We start from the raw sequence: 21,456 nt of genomic DNA, 5'->3' as shown, positions 1-21,456 counted from the left end.
CCCTGATTGCTGCCAGCAGAGAGTGGCCTTGCATTCAGTGCGAAAGGAGCCCAGTGCTACTATTACATTTTTAAGCTGCCACAAGTCTACGGCTTACCATGTTATCCTGCAGCAGAAGTAGAGGTGTCCTGCAACGCTTCTCTGATCGCAACTGCAGGACCCCAGACACAGAAGACGAGGGCCGAAAATTCGACCTTGTCCTGAGTGCGCATGTGAAAGGTCCAGTGCATGGTGTTGTTCACAGAGAAAGACTATGTTCTTTGTTAGCAACTTCATTTATCTGTCTCAGGAATTTACTCCCTTTTTCCCATTCCGACAGACACATCTGCGACTGTCTCCCAACCCAGCCTGGCATCACACTCCCAGAGGCTAGCGCAGATTAGGAGAAGGAAGAAAAAGACGCGTGAAGACATGTTTTATGAACTTATGGCCTGCTCACGAGAGCAGGCAGCCCAGACGACACAGTGGAGGGAGAACTTGTCACAAATGCACAGAGCAGTCATGGAACGGGAGGAGAGGTGGCGCCAGGAGGACCAGCAGGCTACTCAAACCCTGCTTGGACTAATGAGGGAGCAAACGGAGACGCTCCGGCGCCTAGTGGATGTTCTGCAAGACCGGAGGCAGGAGGACAGAGCCCTGCTGCTGTCTATCTCTAACCGCCCTCCCCCGCCACCAAGTCCCACACCCCCCTCACCAAAAGTCCAAAGAAGGAGGGGCGGCAAGGGCCGTTAAAACTTTCAGTCGGCCCCTGCACACTGCTGCAGCAATGGAAGGCTCTCGTTCCAAAGTTTGAAAAGTCCTTTCCTACCCGTCTCACAGTAGCCCACGTCCAAGTTTCCTCCCCCCCCCCTTTTCATGTGCGGTTCATAATAAAACATCTGTTTCTGTTAAGTACTGTTTCCGAGAGTGTCTTTTAGAGGGGATTCTGTCTGAAGGGGGGGAAGGGGTTTGTTACTTGGACAGGACAGTCACCTGTAGCAGGCTACAGAGGCGGGGGCAGGTCCAGCATCAGGACACATACACAGTACAGTCACCAGTTACCCTGGTCAGTCTGGGAGGCGGTTTTCATGTTCTGGGGTGCGAGGGGGTTGATCTGTGACTTTGTGGCGGGGGAGGGCAGTTAGAGATCTTATGCCGCGGTCCTTATCCTGGATCACAGAGCCACGCAGCAGGGGATCTGTTACCCTCCGCCCCCTGCCAGAAAGTCACTTGGCCGACACATACATGCAGTCCCGCCCAGGACTGCTGGCAGGCTGCGTTGAAACAACCAATCCAGCACTGCGGAGCCTGTCATTCCCGGAGTTTAGAAGCATCATTTGCATCAAAACACTAAACCCGCCCCCCGCCACAGTCTGCGTCCCCGGTTTAAAACATTCCCGCGAAAACAGTAAAAAAGAGAACCTTGTTCATTAAAAAAACGGAACAGATTTTATTTGTTGGGAAGGTGGGGAAGGGGGTATGTAACTTGGAAGGATAGTCAACAGTAACTGGGTAAAGAAACGGGGGCAGGTTCAGCATCTGTGTCCACAAAGTAAACTGTCACTGGAGACCCTGCTCAGTCAGGAACCTGGCTTTCAAAGCCTCCCTGATGCACAGCGCGTCCCGCTGGGACCTTCTAATCGCCCGGCTGTCTGGCTGGACGTAATCAGAAGCCAGGCTATTTGCCTCAACCTCCCACCCCGACATATAGGTCTCCCCCTTGCTCTCACACAAATTGTGGAGCACACAGCAAGCAGCTATCACAATGGGGATATTGGTCTCGCTGAGATCACAGCGAGTGAGTAGGCTTCTCCATCTCCCCTTGAGACGGCCAAAAGCACACTCCACCACCATTCTGCACTTGCTCAGCCGGTAGTTGAATAGTTCTTTCCCTGAGTCCAGTGCGCCAGTGTAGGGCTTCATGAGCCAGGGCATTAGCGGGTATGCAGGGTCCCCGAGGATGACTGTAGGCATCTCCACATCCCCAACAGTTACTTTGTGGTCCGGGAAGTAAAGACCTTCCTGCAGCCGTCTAAACAGACCAGAGTTCCTGAACACCCTAGCGTCATGAACCTTGCCAGGCCATCCAACGTTGATATTGGTAAAACGTCCCCGATGGTCCACCAGTGCTTGCAGCACCATGGAAAAGTAGCCCTTCCGGTTGATGTACTGGCTGGCCTGGTGGTCCGGTCCCAGGATAGGGATGTGAGTCCCATCTATAGCCCCACCGCAGTTTGGGAATCCCATCTCGGCAAAGCCATCTATGATGAGCTCCACGTTTCCCAGGGTCACTACCTTAGATAGCAGTAGCTTGACGATTGCCCTGGCTACTTGCATAACAGCAACCCCCACGGTAGACTTGCCCACACCAAAGTGGTTAGCGACGGACCGGTAGCTGTCTGGCGTTGCGAGCTTCCAGAGGGCTATGGCCACTCACTTCTGGACAGTCAGGGCTGCCCGCATCCGGGTGTCCTTTCGCACAGTTCGAGGAAAGTCCCCTTCCGCATGCGAAAGTTGCGCAGCCACTGGGATTCATCCCAGACCTGCAGCACTATGCGGTCCCACCAGTCCGTGCTTGTTTCACGGGCCCAGAATCGCCGTTCAACAGTATCAACAAGACCCAGTGACAGCGAGATGTCCTGGGCGCTGGGTCTCATGTTCTCAGAGAGGTCGGCGCTAGTGTCCGACTTCATGCCGTCACGGTGGTGCCGTAGCCTCCTCTCATGATTGATCTGCAGCTGCCTCTGGTACAGGTGGAGGAGAAGCTGCGAGGCGTTGAGAACTGCCACAACTGCAGCGATGGTCGCAGCGGGATCCATGCTCGCACTGCTGTGGCGTCCGCGCTGTCAGTAATCAGAAAAGTGCGCGAACTGATTTCCCGCCGGCGCTTTCAGAGAGGGAGGGAGGGAGGGCGTGAGTGACGGACGGATGACGACAGGCGCCCAAAAGCACCCTAGACACATTTTTTTACCCAGAAGGCATTTGGGGCTCGACCCAGAATTCCAATGGGCAGCGGGGACTGCGGGAACTGTGGGATAGCTGCCCACAGTGCACCGCTTCCAATGTCGACGCTTGCCCCGTTAGTGTGGACTCACAAAGTCTCACAAAGTCGAATTACTGTCCTTAGTGTGGACACACACGTTCGACTTTGTAATATCGATTCCACATAGTCGAATTAACTAAAATCGAAGTACTCTCGTAGTGTAGACATACCCGTAGAAACATTAAGAAAATGTGCATTGATGTATGTCAAGGAATTTTAACACAACACTTTGCTCGGGGATTTTCATTACCTTCTTATTGTGCACAGTTTACCAGTGCAGACACCAAGAAAGTGGTATGGGGGAAAAGAATTAATTTTGATGGGATGAGGATAATCATTGTTAGCCTGACAGCATGGATTCTAATGAAAGATCAATGTGTATTTTGGAAAACGGTCTCCTACCTTCCTTCTGGAAAGATGAAAAACTGGGAGCAAGAAAAGATGAATCATTTTAAGATGAGAACCTATGCTGCCGGAGATCAGACAGGGAGGAAGGATGGCCAGCCCAGTGGTTAGAGAGCTGGCTTGGTCCATGGAATACCTAGGTTCAACTCCCTGGTCTGCCACAAACATCCTGTGTGACCCTGGGCAAGTAACTCATTAAGATAATAGTGCTTCCCTACAGAGGTAGATTAAAGATTACAAGGCACTCGGATATTACTGTGATGGGGGGCCACTTAAGTGAAAAACAGACATAACCACAGATTCAGTCAGCAAAAATCATGGTTTCAGATTTCTGAAAGGGGCACTTTTATAACTATACTAATAGAATTGTTGGGGAACAGCTAAACACAGTCCTACCTGAATAAGCCCCTTAAAATGCAACAGGTGAAATTGCTGACAAGGCTTGCTAAATTTTGAGCAAAAAGTCCCCTGAAAACCCACATTTGGAAAAGATAAAAACATGCTGACATTAGCTTATGAGAGTTAGGAAAGTTATGGAAAACACCACGCCCTACCTAAATAAAGATTATGTTAACGAATAATTTAAGATGTTACATATGTACTGAACTATGATATTAAAAGATAGAAAATTGCTGAATGGTTTAAAAAAAAGGAAAAAAGAAGCAAAGGAAACCCCGTTACGAACCTTCCGTAACTGCCGTTCTTCGAGATGTATTTCTTATGTCCACTCCAAAGTAGATGTGTGCTTGCCCCAAGCACCGCTGGCCAGAAAGTTTTCCCCTCAGTGGTATCTGTCAGGTTGGCTCTGGTGCCTCGTGGGGTTGCATACTCACAGCACCAGTATAAAGGGTCCCATCAACCCGCATCCCCCCCACTTCCTTCTTAATGGCTAACTCCAATAGATGGGTGGGAGGAGGGGCTTTTGGAATGGTCATGAGCAACACATCTCGACGAACAGTTATGGAAGGTTAGTAACCATTTTTTCTTCTTCTTCACATGCTTGCGCATGTCCATTCCAAAGTAGGTGACTCCCAAGAAGCTGCGCAAGTGGAGGGTTGAGTGTTCATTGGCATGCTGATTGTAATACTGCTCGGTCGAAACCTGTGTCATCTCTCACCTGCTGGTTGATGGCGTAATGAGATGCAAAGGTGTGGACTTACAACCACGTTGCCGCTCTACAGATGTCCTCTGAACTACAAACGCTACTGGAGATGCTTGAGACCTTGTGGAACGCGCCGCCAGGGCAGGAGGAGCGGGGACCTTCACCAGGTCATAGCATGTGCGGATACAGGAAGCAATCCATGAAGAAATTCTCTAAGCCGAGACTGAAAGGCCTTTCATTTTGTCTGAAAAGGCTACAAAAACCTGAGTAGACTTCCGAAATGACTTAGTCCTTTCTATTGTGACAAAGTTCCTCCTCTATCTTGGTGGGTCCTGCGCTTATTGGTGGATTTTCTTGCCTCAGATTCACCATGTGGGTTGGGGAACAGCCCAGAGACCTTCCCCTCTGGAAGAACCCACTGTCCAGGTCAATTGGGAGGTTTGGGGGGAACCTGGGCCCGCCCTCTACTCCGGGTTCCAGCCCAGGGCCCTGTGGACTGCAGCTGTCTATAGTGCCTCCTGTAACAGCTGCATGACAGCTACAACTCCCTGGGCTACTTCCCCATGGCCTCCTCCAAACACCTTCCTTATTCCCACCACAGGACCTTCCTCCTGGTGTCTGATAACGCTTGTGCTCCTCAGTCCTCCAGCAGCACACCCTCTCACTCTCAGCCCCTTGCGCCTCTTGCTCCCAGCTCCTCACACTCGCACCACAAACTGAAGTGAGCTCCTTTTAAAACCCAGGTGCCCTGATTAGCCTGCCTTAATTGATTCTAGCAGCTTCTTAATTGGCACCAGGTGTCCTAATTAGCCTGCCTGCCTTAACTGGTTCTAGCAGGTTCCTGATTACTCTAGTGCAGCCCCTGCTCTGGTCACTCAGGGAACAGAAAACTACTCATCCAGTGACCAGTATATTTGCCCTCTACCAGACTCCTGTACCCCACTGGTCTGGGTCTGTCACACTATGTAGAAGGCTAGTGCACGTCTGACAACCAGCGAGTGGAGTCTCTGTTCCTATCTGTTGGCATGTGGCTTCAGATAGAAAACAGGTAGGAAGATATTCTGGTTACTATGGAATTGCGACTACCTTTCGAAGGAAGGCCAATTGTGGCCACATCTGAACCTTGTTCTTGAAGCAGACTGTAGAAGGTGCTTCCGACATAAGGGCTTGGATCTCCGAGATCCTTCTAGCAGAAGTAATGGCCACCAGGAAGGCCACTTTCCAGGATAGTTAGAGCAGAGAGCATGTTGCCAGTGGTTTAAATGGAAGACCTGTTAGCCTTGCCAACACGAATTTGAGGTACCAGGGAGGGAGTGGCTGCTGTACCTGGGGGGTACAATCTCTAGGCCCTTAAGGAAATGACTACAGACAGTTTGAGAAAACAGAACAGCCATTCACCCATGGATGGAAAGGTGAAACTGCCGCCAGATGAACACTAATAGATGACAATGCTAGGACTTCTTGTTTCAAGTGGAGCAAGTAATCTAAAATGAAAGGTAGTGTCAACTGTGTAGGTGAGACCCCTTCTGCACAGACTAGATGAAGAATCTTTTCCACTTTGCCAGGTAGGCGGCTCTAGTGGATGGTTTTCTGCTCCCTAAAAGCACTTCCCCGAACCAGTCCAGAGCAAGCTAGCTCTGCAGTGTTGATCCATGGAGCTTCCAGGCTGTGAGATGAAGGGACTTGAGGTTCGGATGACAGAGACTGTCATGGTCGTGGGAGATCAAGTCTGTTTGGGAGTTTTAACAACAACTTATCAGTACAAGAGGGCTTCTTTCAAATACATGGCTAGAACATGTCAAAACATGAGTTGTTTTATGTGTATTAAGGAGGAGGAGGAGATAAGCCTTTTCTTTGGTAAATTAGAATATGTCCTCAAAACGGTTCTCAATAACGGGGGGGGGGAGGGGGGAAGAGAAGAGAGACAGAGGGAAGGGGAGAGGATTGAGAGAGGGAGAGGAATTATTTCAGCTTAGTACTAATGTGGACACGAGAACAAATGGATATAAACTGGCCGTCGGGAAGTTTAGGCTTGAAATTAGACGACTGTTTCTAACCGTCAGAGGGGTGAAGTTCTGGAATAGCCTTCCGAGGGAAACGGTGGGGGCGAAAGACCTCTCTGGCTTTAAGATTAAGCTTGATAAGTTTATGGAGGGGATGGTTTGATGGGATAATGTGATTTTAGTCAATAAGTCAATAACGTGCCATCGCTGGTAATGAGTATCAATGGTCAATGTGGGTCTGGCTGGAGAATCTTGCCCGCATGCTCGGGGTTCTGCTGATCGCCATATTTGGGGTCGGGAAGGAATTTTCCTCCAGGGTAGATTGGCAGAGGCCCTGGAGGTTTTTCGCCTTTCTCCGCAGCATGGGGCAGGGGTCGCTTGCTGGAGGATTCTCTGCGACTTCAAGTCTTTAAATCATGATTTGGGGACTTCAACAGCTGAGTCATGGGAGAGAATTATTCGAGGAGTGGGTGGGTCAAATTTTGTGGCCTGCATCATGCAGGAGGTCAGACTAGATGATCATAATGGTCCCTTCTGACCTTAAAGTCTATGAGTCTATGAGAGAAAGGAGTTGCTATGATGGCTGATTAAAAGAAGGAACTGAGAGGGCGCTGGGTCGGCAGGGGCATATATCTGGCGCCATAAGGCCGCCACTCCAGGGGGCGCCTCAGCCGACCCACTGAGTGTTGCTAGGGTAAAAATCTTCCAATGATCGTGCACGCGGCGCACACCTAATTGGAATTGATATGAGCAAGCACTCTAAGAAGAAAATCCTCTTACTGTTCTTTTATAAACAAGTTCTTCATTGCAGAAGGCTAAACAGGACAATGTCCCATTTTATCTGTATGATCATTACCCAAAGAAAGGAATGGCCTTTCAGACTGAGATTAAACAGGACACACAGACAGACACAAAAACCTACAAAAAAGTTTTAAGACACCATTAAAACTGAACCACAAGTCATAGTTTTGCTAGCCTCACTTGAATCATTTTGCTCCAAAACCACTCTGGAAAACAGAATTTATTATTCCTACCAGATTTAAAATAAATAAATAAATAAATAAATATACACACACACACACACCTGTGCACATGTTTCTTCGGGTGATGTGGTACTGATTCCAAACAGAACTGAGAGATCCAATGTGTACACCGTGAACTTTTCCAAAGCATGTATTACTGCTGGTGCCAAATGAGAGCCCTGTCCAAAACCGGGCTCTCCAACTATCAAGAGCCTTGGTCTGTAAGATGTTGGCTGACGATAAGCACTTCTAAAACAAGAATTGTGAAACCAGGAAATTTTAAATAATTAAAAAAACCCAAGAACTAAAAACAAAAAAAATTTCCATCAATGTATGAAAGCATAGGTGTTGAGTCTCTCTCTATTCTACCATAATTTTAGAATGCAAATAAATAAATCTGTATTGTCAACAATTCTGCTTATTTTCTTACATAAGGCATCAGATATACCAGAAAAAAATAGTAAAGCTGCAATAGTATAGGTTATGGATTACAGTAAATATATATACTTACTGTACTTCTATCACAGATTTGTTTTTATTTCATTCATTCCACTTTTTCAGTCTTTCCACACAGTTTGGTCGTTAATCTAATACAGTCAGCAAAGTCTTTCCAGTTCCTTAATTGTTTTGTTCTTCTGAACCATGTTTCTGAGTGTAGTACTGGTTTTTGCAATCATACTATTAATGCACTTAATGGCTAGAATCTTTGACATGAAATAGGTGTACATCTTTAAGTTCCGTAAATTAGAACATCTCCTCAACCACCATAGTAATAGGAATTTGGCAGTATCTCTCACTGAAATGACTGGTGGTCCAACCCAAACTAAGACTCCAAAAAAATGTGTCTTTTCAAACAAGTTTTTGATGATTCTCATAATAAATCAGTAAAATTGATTATATTTTTTAAAAGATTAGCATAGCCGTTGTCAAATTAAATAGCAAATTACATAACAGAAGGGGGGGAAAAACCAACAACAATCTGTTAGTTACAATGGAATATATAAACTTGGAAACTAAAAGTATAAAGGCATCAAAAATGTCTAAGAAAATTACCAATGTGATTTAGAGACAGGCCAAACTACATACATGATTGAGATCTAAAGTAAGGTGCTCCAAGGGGCGAGTGGGATGAATCTCCAAATCTCTGTGCCCCAAGCTTGAGAATCTCCTTGAAGGATTAGGGGCCTTTTCCCCTAAATTTGGTCAGTTCTAATCAGATGATACTTTCCAACAATTTTATCTGCTTGTTTCTACGTTTATTTCTGGCAAAGACTGGTGCAAGAAAGCAAAACCCTTCCCCCAACCAAAAAAGGAAACAAAACCCAGACCATCTCCCTTGCACCAAAGGATTCAGCAGCCTAAATCAATTTGAAGATCAAAAAGACAAGTACCTGTTAAAATTAAGGACATTTGCTTTCTGCTTATTAGGTGTTTTCTGGGAAAGCGGATTTTCAAACACTGAAGGCATTTCCTCATCACTATACATTAAGTCACTTTCTAAAATAGCACTTGCAACATCTGAAAAACAAAGAAGTTCGTTAACTCTCCTGGGAACTTTGTATCATCAACTTGCAAAGAAAAAAAGTTGTATTCACAATTCAACATACTAGTCTGTGGTGGTTTATTCAATCCAAAGACAATAATTTTAAAACACTTTAGAGAAACAGCCATTAGTCTGGTAGCACATGTAATTCTGTGGGCAAATTAATGATAGAAAGAAAGTGGTGTCACTTCATTAGTAAAATTCTACAGAAAAAATTTCAATGGTGTCACCCTCTGCAGCATGGCGGTGGGGGACTTGCTGTCCCCCGGCTTACAGCTCCAGGTCCTCTGGTCGGTGGTAATGGGTCGAGTTTGGTATCATGCGAAAGCCCTTTCTACATAAACACAATGGTACCAAACATGACAAACCTAGAACAACTGTGTAGATATATATTCAAGAAAATGTTTTCTTTTTAAAAAATCACTTTAAAAAAAATTAATCAGGTAAGTTCTGAGCATTAGCTGATAACACAGTACTGTCAGTCAAGGGTCACATTTTAACTTTGTGAGGGCTACATGTTTGACAGGCTTGTATTAAAGTATAATTTAAATGTTACAGAATACTATAAATGGAAAGAGTGCTTCAAGTAGGGAAGTCAAGCGATTAAAAAACGTAATTGCAATTCATCATGCTGTTAATAATAGAATACCATTTATTTAAATTTTGGGATGTTTTCTACATTTTCAAATATATTGATTTCAGTTACAACACAATACAAAGTGTACAGTGCTCACTTTATATTTATTTTTTATTACAAATATTTGCACTATAAAAAACAGTATTTTTTAATTCACCTAATACAAGTACTGTAGTGCAATCTCTTTATCATGAACGTTGAATTTACAAAATGTAGAATTATGTACAAAAAATAGCTGCATTAAAAAATAAAACAAAGTCCACTCAGTCCTATTTCTTGTTCAGCCAATCACTCAGACAAGTTTGTTTACATTTGCAGGAGAGCATGCTGCCTGCTTCTTGTTCACAATATCACCTGAAAGTGAGAACAGGCGTTCGCATGGCACTGTTGTAGTCTGCATCGCAAGGTATTTACGTGCCAGATACTCTAAAGATTCATATGTCCCTTCTTGCTTCAACCACCATTCCAGAGGACATGCGTTCATGCTAATGACAGGTTCTGCTCGATAGCAATCCAAAACAGTGTGGACCGACGCATGTTCATTTTCATAATCTGAGTCAGATGCCACCAGCAGAAGGTTGAGTTTCTTTTTTTGGTGGTTCGGATTCTGTAGTTTCCACATCGGAGTGTTGCTCTTTAAAAAGACTTCTGAAAGCATGCTCCACACCTCGTCCCTCTCAGATTCTGGAAGGCACTTCAGATTCTTAAACCTTGGGTCGAGTGACGTAACTATGTTTAGAAATCTCACATTGGTACCTTCTTTGCGTTTTGTCAAATCTGCAGTGAAAGTGTTCTTAAAATGAACAACCGGTGCTGAGTCATCATCCGAGACTACTATAACATGAAATATATGGCAGAATGCGGGTAAAACAGAGCCGGAGACATACAATTCTCCCCCAAGAAGTTCAGTCACAAATTTAATTAACGCATTTTTTTTTTTTTTTTTTTAATGATCACTAGCATGGAAGCATGTCCTCTGGAATGGTGGCTGAAGCATGAAGGGGCATACGAATGTTTAGCATATCTGGCACATAAATACCTTGCAATGCCAACTACAAAAGTCCCATGCGAACGCCTGTTCTCACTGGTGACATTGTAAATAAGAAGTGGGCAGCATTATCTCCCGTAAATGTAAACAAAGTTGTGTGTCTTACCGATTGGCTGAACAAGAAGCAGGAATGAGTGGACTTGTAGGCTCTAAAGTTTTGCATGGTTTTATTTTGGAGTGCAGTTAAGTAATAAACAAAAAATTCATACGTTTGTAAGTTGTATTTTCACAATAAAGAGATTGCACTACAGTACTTGTATGAGGTGAACTGAAAAGAGACGGTTACTTACCTTCTGTAACTGTTGTTCTTCGAGATGTGTTGTTCACGTCCATTCCACATTAGGTGTACGCGCGCCGCGTGCACGAACGTCGGAAACTTTCCCCCTCAGCGGCTCCCGTCGGGCCCGCAGGGGCTCCCTTCTCGCCAGAGCAGCGCCCCGCCCCAGCGTATATATATCCCTGCTGGCCCGACCCTCCCTCAGTTCCTTCTTGCCGGTGACTCCGACAGAGGGGAAGGAGGGTGGGAAGTGTAATGGACGTGAACAACACATCTCGAAGAACAACAGTTACAGAAGGTAAGTAACCGTCTTTTCTTCTTCGAGTGCTTGTTCACGTCCATTCCACATTAGGTGACTCACAAGCTTACCATTGGAGGAGGGTAGGAGTCAAGGAATAACTGATTGAAGCACCGCCCTGCCGACCATCGCGTCATCTCTGGTCTGATGGTGGATTGCGTAGTGGGCTGTGAAGGTATGAACCGATGACCGGGTGGCTGCCTTGCAGATCTCCTGAAGCGGGACCTGCGCCAAGAAGGCCGTCGAGGACGCTTGGGCCCTAGTAGAGTGAGCCCGGATCGGAGGTGCAGGCACGTTGGCGAGCTCGTAGCACGTGCGTATGCAAAGCACGATCCACGCCGACAGGCGTTGCGTTGAAATAGGCTGGCCCTTCATCCGCTCCGCAATGGCCACGAATAGTTGAGTCGACTTGCGGAAAGGCCTGGTACGGTCCAGATAGAAAGCCAACGCCCGCCGCACATCGAGGGTATGCAGGCTACGATGGCGTGGGTCCGTATGGGGCTTGGGGAAGAACACCGGCAAACAGATGTCCTGCCCCATGTGAAAACTCGTGACCACCTTAGGGAGGAACTTAGGGTGAGGCCTAAGCTGCACCTTATCCTTATAAAAAACAGTATAGGGAGGCTCCGAGGTGAGGGCCCTCAGCTCCGACACCCTCCTAGCCGAGGTGACAGCCACGAGGAACGCGACCTTCCATGAAAGGTGCATGAGGGAGCAAGAGGCCAGGGGTTCAAAGGGGGGCCCCCCTGAGCTTAATGAGGACCAGATTGAGGTCCCACGGGGGTATAGGTGGGCGAGTGTAGGGGAACATCCTATCCAGCCTCTTGATGAATCGGACCACAGTGGGGTTGGAAAACACGGACAGCCCCAATTCCCCCGGGTGAAACGCCGATATGGCGGCTAGATGCACCTTAATAGAAGCGGGGGCAAGGCCCTGGCACCTCAGGCTCAGCAAGTAATCCAGGATCATCGGTATCGAGGCCCGCAAGGGCTGGACGCGCTGAGACTCACACCAGAGGAAGAAGCGCTTCCACTTGGCCAGGTAGGTTGCCCTTGTGGAGGGTTTCCTACTACCCAGGAGGATTTGCTGGACCTCCTGAGAGCATCTGTGCTCCGTCTCATTTAGCCAGAGAGCAGCCATGCCGTGAGATGCAGCGATGGCAGGTTCGGGTGGAGTAGGCGACCTCGGTCTTGTGTGATGAGGTCGTGATGGAGGGGGAGGGGTATCGGAGAGGCCACGGACAGCTCTAAGAGAGTTGTAAACCAGTGTTGACGTGGCCACGCCGGGGCGATGAGAATGACCTTCGCCCTGTCCCTGCGCGTCTTTAGAAGGACCCTGTGGATGAGTGGGAACGGGGGAAAGGCATACCGCAGGCTCCCGCCCCACGGGATTGCAAAGGCGTCCGCCAGAGAGCCCGGACTGCGGTTCTGGAAGGAGCAAAACTGTGGGCACTGGCTGTTGTCCATGGTGGCAAACAGATCCACCTGGGGAAACCCCCACCTCAGGAAGATTGAACGGAGGATGTCCCGCCTCAGCCTCCACTCGTGTGTGAGATAGGACCGGCTGAGACGGTCCGCCAATCCGTTCTGGACCCCGGGGAGATATGCCGCCCGAAGGTACACTGAATGGGCTATGCAGAAGTCCCAGAGGAGGAGAGCCTCGTGACAGAGAGGAGAGGACCGGGACCCGCCCTGCTTGTTTATGTAAAACATAGCGGTAGTATTGTCCGTCAGAACTGACACGCCGTGCCCTCTTATGGTGGCGTGAAAGGTCTGGCAGGCGAGGCGAACCGCCCTCAGCTCCTTCAGGTTGATGTGAAGCGACTGTTCCTCCCTGGACCACAAGCCCTGAGTGCGTAGGTCCCCTAGGTGCGCCCCCCAACCCAGGTCCGACGCATCTGTCACCAACGTCAGAATTGGTTGTGGGGCGGCGAACGGGACCCCCGCACAGACCTGCTGTTGGTCGAGCCACCAACAGAGGGCGTTCGATACCCGAGCCGGGATCGTGACAACCATGTCTAATGGGTCGCTGTTGGGGCGATATACTTGGGCCAACCACAGCTGCAGAGGCCGGAGCCTGAGGCGGGCGTGTCCAACCACGTGGGTGCATGCCGCCACGTGCCCCAAGAGCTGTAAGCAACGTCCGGCCGTGGTCGTGGGGAATCTCTGGATGGAGGTCACGGCCTCCTAGATTGCCAGGAAACGCGATACGGGAAGGCTCGCCCGCGCCGCCACCGAGTCCAGGACTGCCCCTATGAACTCCAGTCTCTGTGTGGGGACTAGTGAGGACTTGGGCACATTGACCAACAGGCCGAGATCGCGGAACACTTGTAGCGCCAATGTCACGTGGGCGTGAACCTCTGCCTCTGACCGGCCCGCTAGGAGCCAGTCGTCTAGGTATGGGTAGACGCGCATCCGTCGTTTCCGAAGGAAGGCCGCCACCACGGACATGCATTTCGTGAAGACACGTGGGGCCGTTGCGAGGCCGAAGGGCAAGACCGCAAACTGAAAATGGCGTTGCTGGATAGTGAAGCGCAGGAACCGCCGGTGAGCCGGGCGGATAGCGATGTGAAAGTAAGCGTCTTTCATATCGAGGGCAGCGTACCAATCCCCCGGATCCAGGGAAGGAATGATGGTACCGAGGGAGACCATACGGAAATGTGGTTTTTGCAAGTACTTGTTCAGCTTGCGAAGGTCCAGGATAGGACGGAGGCCCCCTTTTGCCTTGGGAATGAGGAAGTATCTGGAATAGAACCCTTTTCCTCTGAGGTCTGGAGGAACCTCTTCCACCGCCCCTACAGCGAGGAGGGTCCGTACCTCCTGCATAAGAAGTTGCTCGTGAGAGGGGTCCCTGAAGAGGGACGGAGGGGGTGGGTGGGAGGGGGGGGGCGAGGAAAACTGGAGGGCATATCCTGACTCTACCGTGCGGCGGACCCAATGGTCTGATGTTATATGGGACCAGGCACAGAAAAAACGGGATAGGCGGTCCCTGAAACACAGGGGAGGATCCGGGGAAGAGATCGGTACGCTGTCCTCGATCGCGTCCTCAAAATCCTTGTTTATTGCCCGGCTGCGGCTTGTTGTTGTTGCCCTGGCCTTGACCCTGGTTAGGCGTATTGTTGCGCCTACGCCTATTGTCTCTGCCCCGCCTACGGTAAGGTTCGTGTCGAGGGCGAGGCTGGTACTGCCTCTGTGGAGGCTGTGGTTTAAAGGGTTTCCTCTGTGTCACAGGGGTATGCATCCCCAAGGACTGGAGGGTAGCCCGCGAATCCTTGAGGCCATGGAGCCTGGCATCTGTCTGCTCCGAAAACAACCCCGTCCCTTCAAACGGAAGGTCTTGGAGGGTGTTCTGCACCTCTGGAGGAAGACCAGACGCTTGCAACCACGCTGAGCGTCTCATCACCACGCCGGACGCGATAGTCCTAGCGGCCGCATCAGCCGAGTCGAGCGAGGCCTGTAACGAGGTCTTGGCCACCGCCTTTCCCTCATCCACAATGGCCGCAAACTTGGGTTGCGATCCCTGAGGCAAGGCCTCCTTAAATTTAGACACCGACGCCCAGGAGTTAAAGTTATGCCTGTTGAGGATCGCCTGCTGGTTCGCGATCCGCAACTGGAGGCCTCCCGACGAGTAGACCTTTCTGCCGAACAAGTCTAATCGTTTCGCCTCCTTGGCCTTGGGGGCTGGGGCCTGCTGGCCATGCCGCTCCTTCTCGTTGACCGCCGAAACGACCAGCGAACATGGGGCTGGATGGGAGAAGAGGAAGTCAAACCCTTTGGATGGGGCAAAGTACTTCCTCTCGACGCCCCGTGCGGTCGGCGCAGAGGAGGCTGGCGTCTGCCACACCGTCTTATAGTTCGACTGTACAGTCTTTATTAACGGAAGAGCAATCCCGGAGGGACCCTCCGGGCTGAGAAGGTCTACCATGGGGTCCTCCTGCTCGACCGTCTCCTCCGCCTGCAACCCCAAGTTGAGGGCCACCTGGCGGAGCAAGTCCTGGTGTGCCCGGTGGTCAATTGGGGGAGGGCCGGACACTGTTGTGCCCGCCACGGCTTCATCTGGTGGGGAGGAGGAGGAGGTCATGGCCTTTTGAGCGTCCTCATCCTCCTGTAAGTCCTCCTCAGCGGGCTGGCCCTCCGGGGTGCGTCCCCTGCCCTGGGTCACGGACGGTGCCGGGCTCGGTGCCGAGTCCGCCCTTTCGGCCTCAGGTGGTCTGGAGACCGTGGCCTCCGCACGGGAGGTGGGGCGGCACCGTGGGGAGCGGGACCGGTCCCCTGAAGGGCCCGATCTCGAAGTTCTGGATGGCGGGCCTTGCTGATGATAGGCCCACGGGGTCCAGAACGGCCACTTTCCCGGGTGGCTCCAATGCGGTTGCCAAGAGGCCTCGTGCCGTGTAGCGGCATGCCCTCTGCGGCCGTATCTCGACAGCCCCGAGCTCTCTTCCGACGCAAGCGACAGTGACCTGGAGGGCCACGGCGGTGCCGTGGAGCGGTGCCGGTCCGGTGTCGGGGAGCGGTGCTGTCGGGACCGGGACCGTGAGTAGCGCCGTACCGATCTGGATCGAGAACGGTACCGTTGACCGCGGGACCGGGAACGGCTGCGGGAGGACGGTCTTGGGGTCCTCGCCGTCGAAGCGTCCCGGTGCCTGCTCGGGCCGGGTTGCTGGGACGGTGCCTCGCTCGCGCCGGGGCCTGTCTGCTTGGAGGCCCGTTGCGCGGCGGGCAGCCGGGAGTCCACCGAGGCGGAGCTCGACCGGGACTGGCGCCGGGAGCGGTGCCGAGATGGCGACCGCGATGGGCGCATCATCGCCGGCTTGCCCTTGGAAGGCAGTCTCGGCGGAATGTCTTTGGCGCGGAGTGTGCTGACGGAGGACAATTCAATGAGGTCCTTCGCCGCCTCAAATGTGTCCGGGGTGGAGGGCTGTTCCAACAGTTCCTCCAGCCCCTCCTCCTCACTCGACGCGCTTGTCCCGGGGCTCGACGGGCCTTTCGGCGCCGGAGCCACTGGTACCGGGACCTGTGCCGGGGCCGGCACGGCTTTGGACGCACTAGCGGTCTTCGTTGGTGCCACCTTCTTGTGTGGGGAGCGACCCCGGGCCTTGGGCTGGCTCTTGGGCTTGGCCGGCGAAGCAGACCGGTGCCGGGCGTGATCTCGCCGAGGCGGCACCGTAGGTTTAGTCTGCACCGCCTGTGTCGGGTCGCGGACCGATGCCGGGGCACTCCGCACCGAAGCCGACGGTGCCGTGGAAGCGGAGGGCTGTAACGCCATCTCCATGAGGAGCTGTTTTAGGCGAAAGTCTCTCTCCTTTTGAGTTCTGGGCTTGAAAGCCTTACAAATTTTACAGCGCTCCTTCTGGTGTGCTTCCCTCAGGCAACGGAGACACGACTTGTGCGGGTCGCTCACTGGCATGGGCCTGCGGCACGCGGCACAAGCCTTGAAGCCTTGGGCGTGCGGCATGCCCCGCCGCCCAGGGCCGGTGCCGGGGTTGACCAAACCCCTATCACCAAGAGTTTGTTTGGTCTTTGTGACAACTAAACAACTACTTAACTCTAACACTTACTAAACAATGAACTGATAACTATTGCTAATGGCTATGCTAAAGGACACTCTCAAGCGAGAGAAGAGTTGTTCCAACGTCGCCACGGGCGGTAAGAAGGAACTGAGGGAGGGTCGGGCCAGCAGGGATATATATACGCTGGGGCGGGGCGCCGCTCTGGCGGGAAGGGAGACCCTGCGGGCCCGACGGGAGCCGCTGAGGGAAAAAGTTTCCGACGTTCGTGCACGCGGCGCGCGTACACCTAATGTGGAATGGACGTGAACAAGCACTCGAAGAAGAAATACTATTTCCTTTATCAATTTCACAGTGCAAATATTGGTCATCAAAAATAATAATATAAAGTGAGCAGTGTACACTTTGTATTCTGTGTTGTAATTGAAATCAATATATTTGAAAAAGTAGAAAAACCATCCAAAAATATTTAATAAATTTCAATTGGTATTCTATTTAACAGTGTGATTAAAACTGCGATTAATCATGATTAATTTGAGTTAATCACGTAAATTAATGGTGATTAATCGACAGCCCTACTTCAAGGTGATTTGCCATCAAGGACAAAAAAGAAGTGATTCAGTAGTATTGCTTATGATCTTTATTAGGTCAAGAGTTGTGATGAGGCACTGGTTAAGACATTAGCATCCAGCCAGAAATTACTGGAATCCACCCACAAATGATATGCACATAGTTATATCATAAACAATTAATTACAATCCCAAAGAAAATTTATAACAAAACCCTTGTTTTTGCTTTGGTCTTGATCATTTTTAGGCATCAACAGGGAGACAAAGAATACTGACTGGTAGCTGAATCTTTGGAGAATACTACCAGAGGGGACCTGATTAAACACAATGCTCATGGCACCTTAAATGGTATAAAAAGTGCACCCATAAGCTGAATTTGGCAAGGTTGTAAAGGAAGTACAATCGAACATCACTCCAGGACAAGTACCAGCTGTGGGCAAGACTCCATTCTGTGTGTTTTGAGAAGAAAACCTGCTTCTTCTGCAGTACGCTGGAAGCCCAAAGGCATCCATTAAGCATAGTTTCAACATGTGAGACAGTAAGAAATTGTATGAAGCAGTGACTCTCAGGTGAGAACATTCCACAGAAAGTAGAGTTAAGTGTGTGCATTGACCCAAAGACACCCATGAATATGACATTGCGTATCACATTGAGTGCTACACCAAGAACATACGTAACGTGTTGCATGAAAAGGTAAAAGCAACAGAAAAATACTGATTTTATTACTGCGAACTGTGCAACTCAGATAGAGTTTATAAACTGCATTTCAGAGGTTCTAATGGATGGGAAAGTAGTAGCAATGGCCAATGCAGAGGCTAAGTACAGAGAAATACGTGCTTTGAATGGCACTGAAGAGGAACAAATGGTTAGCAGAAATGCTCTTAAAGCACTTATTGAAGATGAGCTGTGGGATATGGATGTAGTTTTTAGTAATCCTATCTGCAACAATGAATCACAGTACATATCCTTAAAAGCCCCAAAAGCCATGGTAGTGAAAGTGCTTATGTCAATAGTAATACATCATTTTTTTCCTGACAAGAGAAGACTCTATTTGCAGCTACCAAATGTTTTATGGAAAAGCATTTTGTCCTGCAGTTTGTGGGAGTTTTAGGAATCCATACCCGATGCCAAACCTGAAAAAAATAATACATGTGACCTGTATTGCTACACGTCTGTCGCATCTTACGCACATTTAACATGCGCAATTTAGCTTTACGTGGTCGGCAAAAACAACAACAACAACAAAGAAAAAGAAAAACCAACAATTTTAATACTGTACCTGTAGTGTGGGCGATTCCACCCACCCTTACACTCAATGTAATTTTGACTATATGCGATTTTCACTTTACACGCTGACTGCGGAACGTAACCCCAGCATAAGATGCGACAGACCTGTACTTTAAATGGTGCATTGGTGGTTGCAATGACTTCAGCACCAGCAAAACATGACAGTAAGCAAGTGGAGTACAAGGGTTTCATTTTATCACAAAGCCTCATGCACGAGTGCTTGAGTAAAAGACAGGTTTCCAATACACACACACACACACGCATATGCATAATCTACCACTACAAGTGGCCATTGGTTTAACAATTAATTCCAAAACCTATAATAAATTCCTTGTGCAGTTTATGCTCAGCATTGCTGTAGTCTGTGGAGGAACCAAAGTACTCTGTCTGGAGACTACAATTGCAAACAAGGTTCTTTGCCACATGGAATTCAATGACGGGTTGTACATTCCTCTAGACCTCATCAAGGGTAGTTTTATATTTTGTCCTGCCGATTACTTAGACTTCCTTGATAGCAAAGGTACCCTCCATGCTACTGTTATGGTCTGCTATCAGGAGCATATTAATGAGGATCAGTCCCTCAATTTCTCTCTGAACCAGCAAAGAACCATTCCTTGAAGTAGCTTCCTGACTTCATGACTCACTCACTTTCTTATCAAGGTCCAATAATTCTGAAACCAGTAAGTCCAGTTTTCAATGAAGCAGTAGCTAAATCGACTACAGTAGAGCTTTCTACATTCACTAACCTTGTTAACCTTCCCAGAGTTATTGTGAATGTTAGTGGGAGTGTATCCCACTAACATTCACAATAACTTTGTTATTGTGCAGAAATGGGATGCACTCCAGAGGCAAAAAATTACTAAGTATGGCTTCAGCTGAAGAGATAGATGTACCCTCAAATGTTCCAGACACCCAGGCCATACCATACAACATCATTTCAGGAGAAAGGTATATTCCACTATGGTCAGCCTTTAACTCAGCAATCCACGAGGTACCGTAGCAAATGACTGTGTATGTATCCTGCCAATGATACCTGCTAGCCCCACTGATCACTCAGTTCAGTTAACATTCCTTATGCAGATGGAATGCATGAACAAATACAACTGCTACTCCTGGGGGAATTCTGAGCCACTGCGCGCATACAGAATTCATGTCCCATGCAGAATTTTTTTTCTCCACAGAAAATACGTACTGCTGGAGCACTTTTGCCCACCAGGAGTTGCTGTGGCGCTAGAACAGGCGGGAGCAGGCCCAGCTGCAGATAGGGAAGAGAAGAGGCTGCATTCCTCATAGCATCTTGCCTATGGGGCCAGTCAGGAGGCACAGGACATGGGAGGACTGGACAGCGTAGGACACATGGTGGAGGGGAGGGGGAAAAGAGACAGACTGAGTGGGAACACTTCATTCAGAGGCTACAGAGAAAATACTGGACTGTGAAGAAGTCAACCTCATGTTTGATATGTATGCAGAGGAATCAATTAAAAATATCACTGGAAAGAAGAAGTGACTCCATGGTATTGCATCTGTCCAATACAAAAATCAATGACTCCATGAACATCTCCAATGTCACAGCGAAGAAGCTAGTGTCTCATACTTGCATGAAGGACGAGTTAATCACATACCTTGCAAGAAAAATGCTCCAACATATGAAGAATTGCTTGACAAATTTTGTCATCACATGGCATAATGAAGCTGCTGACTTGTGCTGTTCAGTGGAGTTTCTTTGTTGGTTCCCATGAGGAGGCTGACACTAAAGTTTTCTTGACTGCCATCAATGCCACAGAGAGGTGTGCTACTAAACTCCGGATTTTTGCACAAGACAAATGTTCTAGTACTCTCCGAGACGCTACCCAAGACTTCCTCAAGATTCTGTTTTTGTGCTACTGGGGAACGGAATTGCTGTATATCCCTCAGAGAGGTGTTCCTAGCACTCTGACCATTGAAAGCCGCTCTTTCAGGATACGACACTACTGGAAGGCTGGCTGGAAAGACCAAAAATTATCTTGCTGGAAAGCATTTGATTCAGCCTCTGAAGAGACTCTCCTCACTCTAAAGGTGCTTGTAATGGCAGAGACCGTCAAATGCACTGGAGGAGTTCATATGTTGAGTGTATCATTTGAAGACCAACATTATGACACATGCAGAGCTACATTGGTGGATGTTTTCTAAGAAGCAGACAGAGAAAAATGGCCCGCAACAAGGGGAGCATTTATACCTGCTATCAAGAGGGCAAATCATCAAGCAATGGAATGGCTCCGGGATGACTCAGAGCATCCAAAACTATCCTCCTTTATCAGGCATGGATATGTCTGATCACACCAATTGTGTGTGAAATACCACCTACTCCTGGAATTAATTCTGCAGCTACTCAAATGCTTGTGTGCAAAGAACAGATGCTCACCATCCTGCAAATGTTTAGTCAGCAGCCTGCCTTGTACAGAGATACAGAATCATAGAACTGGAAGGGACCTAGAGAGGTCATCTAGTCCAGTCCCCTGCACTCAAGGCAGGACTAAGTATTATACCATCCCTGACAGGTGTTTGTCCAACCTGCTCTTAAAAATCTCCAATGATGGAGATTCCACAACCTCCCCAGGCAATTTATTCCAGTGCTTAACCACTGACAGTTAGGAAGTTTTTCCTGAAGTCCAACCAAAACCACCCTTGCTGCAATTTAAGCCCATTGGTTCTTGTCCTATCCTCAGAGGTTAAGAACAACAATTTTTCTCCCTCCTC

The 21,456-nt window shown here is 49.0% G+C and overlaps 1 protein-coding gene across 1 annotated transcript in view; it reads right to left on the bottom strand.

Annotated features, from left to right (window-relative positions):
* The window catches only part of ATAD2 (ATPase family AAA domain containing 2), a 114,908-nt gene that overhangs the window by 41,740 nt on the left and 51,712 nt on the right, over window positions 1-21,456 (bottom strand). Inside the window, exons 17-18 of the mRNA XM_065400132.1 lie at window positions 8,946-9,072; window positions 7,617-7,803 (exon numbers count right to left, since the gene is read on the bottom strand). Coding sequence (XP_065256204.1) covers window positions 7,617-7,803; window positions 8,946-9,072 — 314 coding nt within the window. The remainder of the gene's footprint in view (window positions 1-7,616; window positions 7,804-8,945; window positions 9,073-21,456) is intronic.

The sequence above is a fragment of the Emys orbicularis genome, chromosome 2, assembly GCF_028017835.1.
Source record: "Emys orbicularis isolate rEmyOrb1 chromosome 2, rEmyOrb1.hap1, whole genome shotgun sequence".
Classification (NCBI taxonomy): Eukaryota; Metazoa; Chordata; order Testudines; family Emydidae; genus Emys; species Emys orbicularis.
Note: the sequence above shows the minus strand (reverse complement) of the source record. Positions and strands in the feature narration are given on the sequence as shown.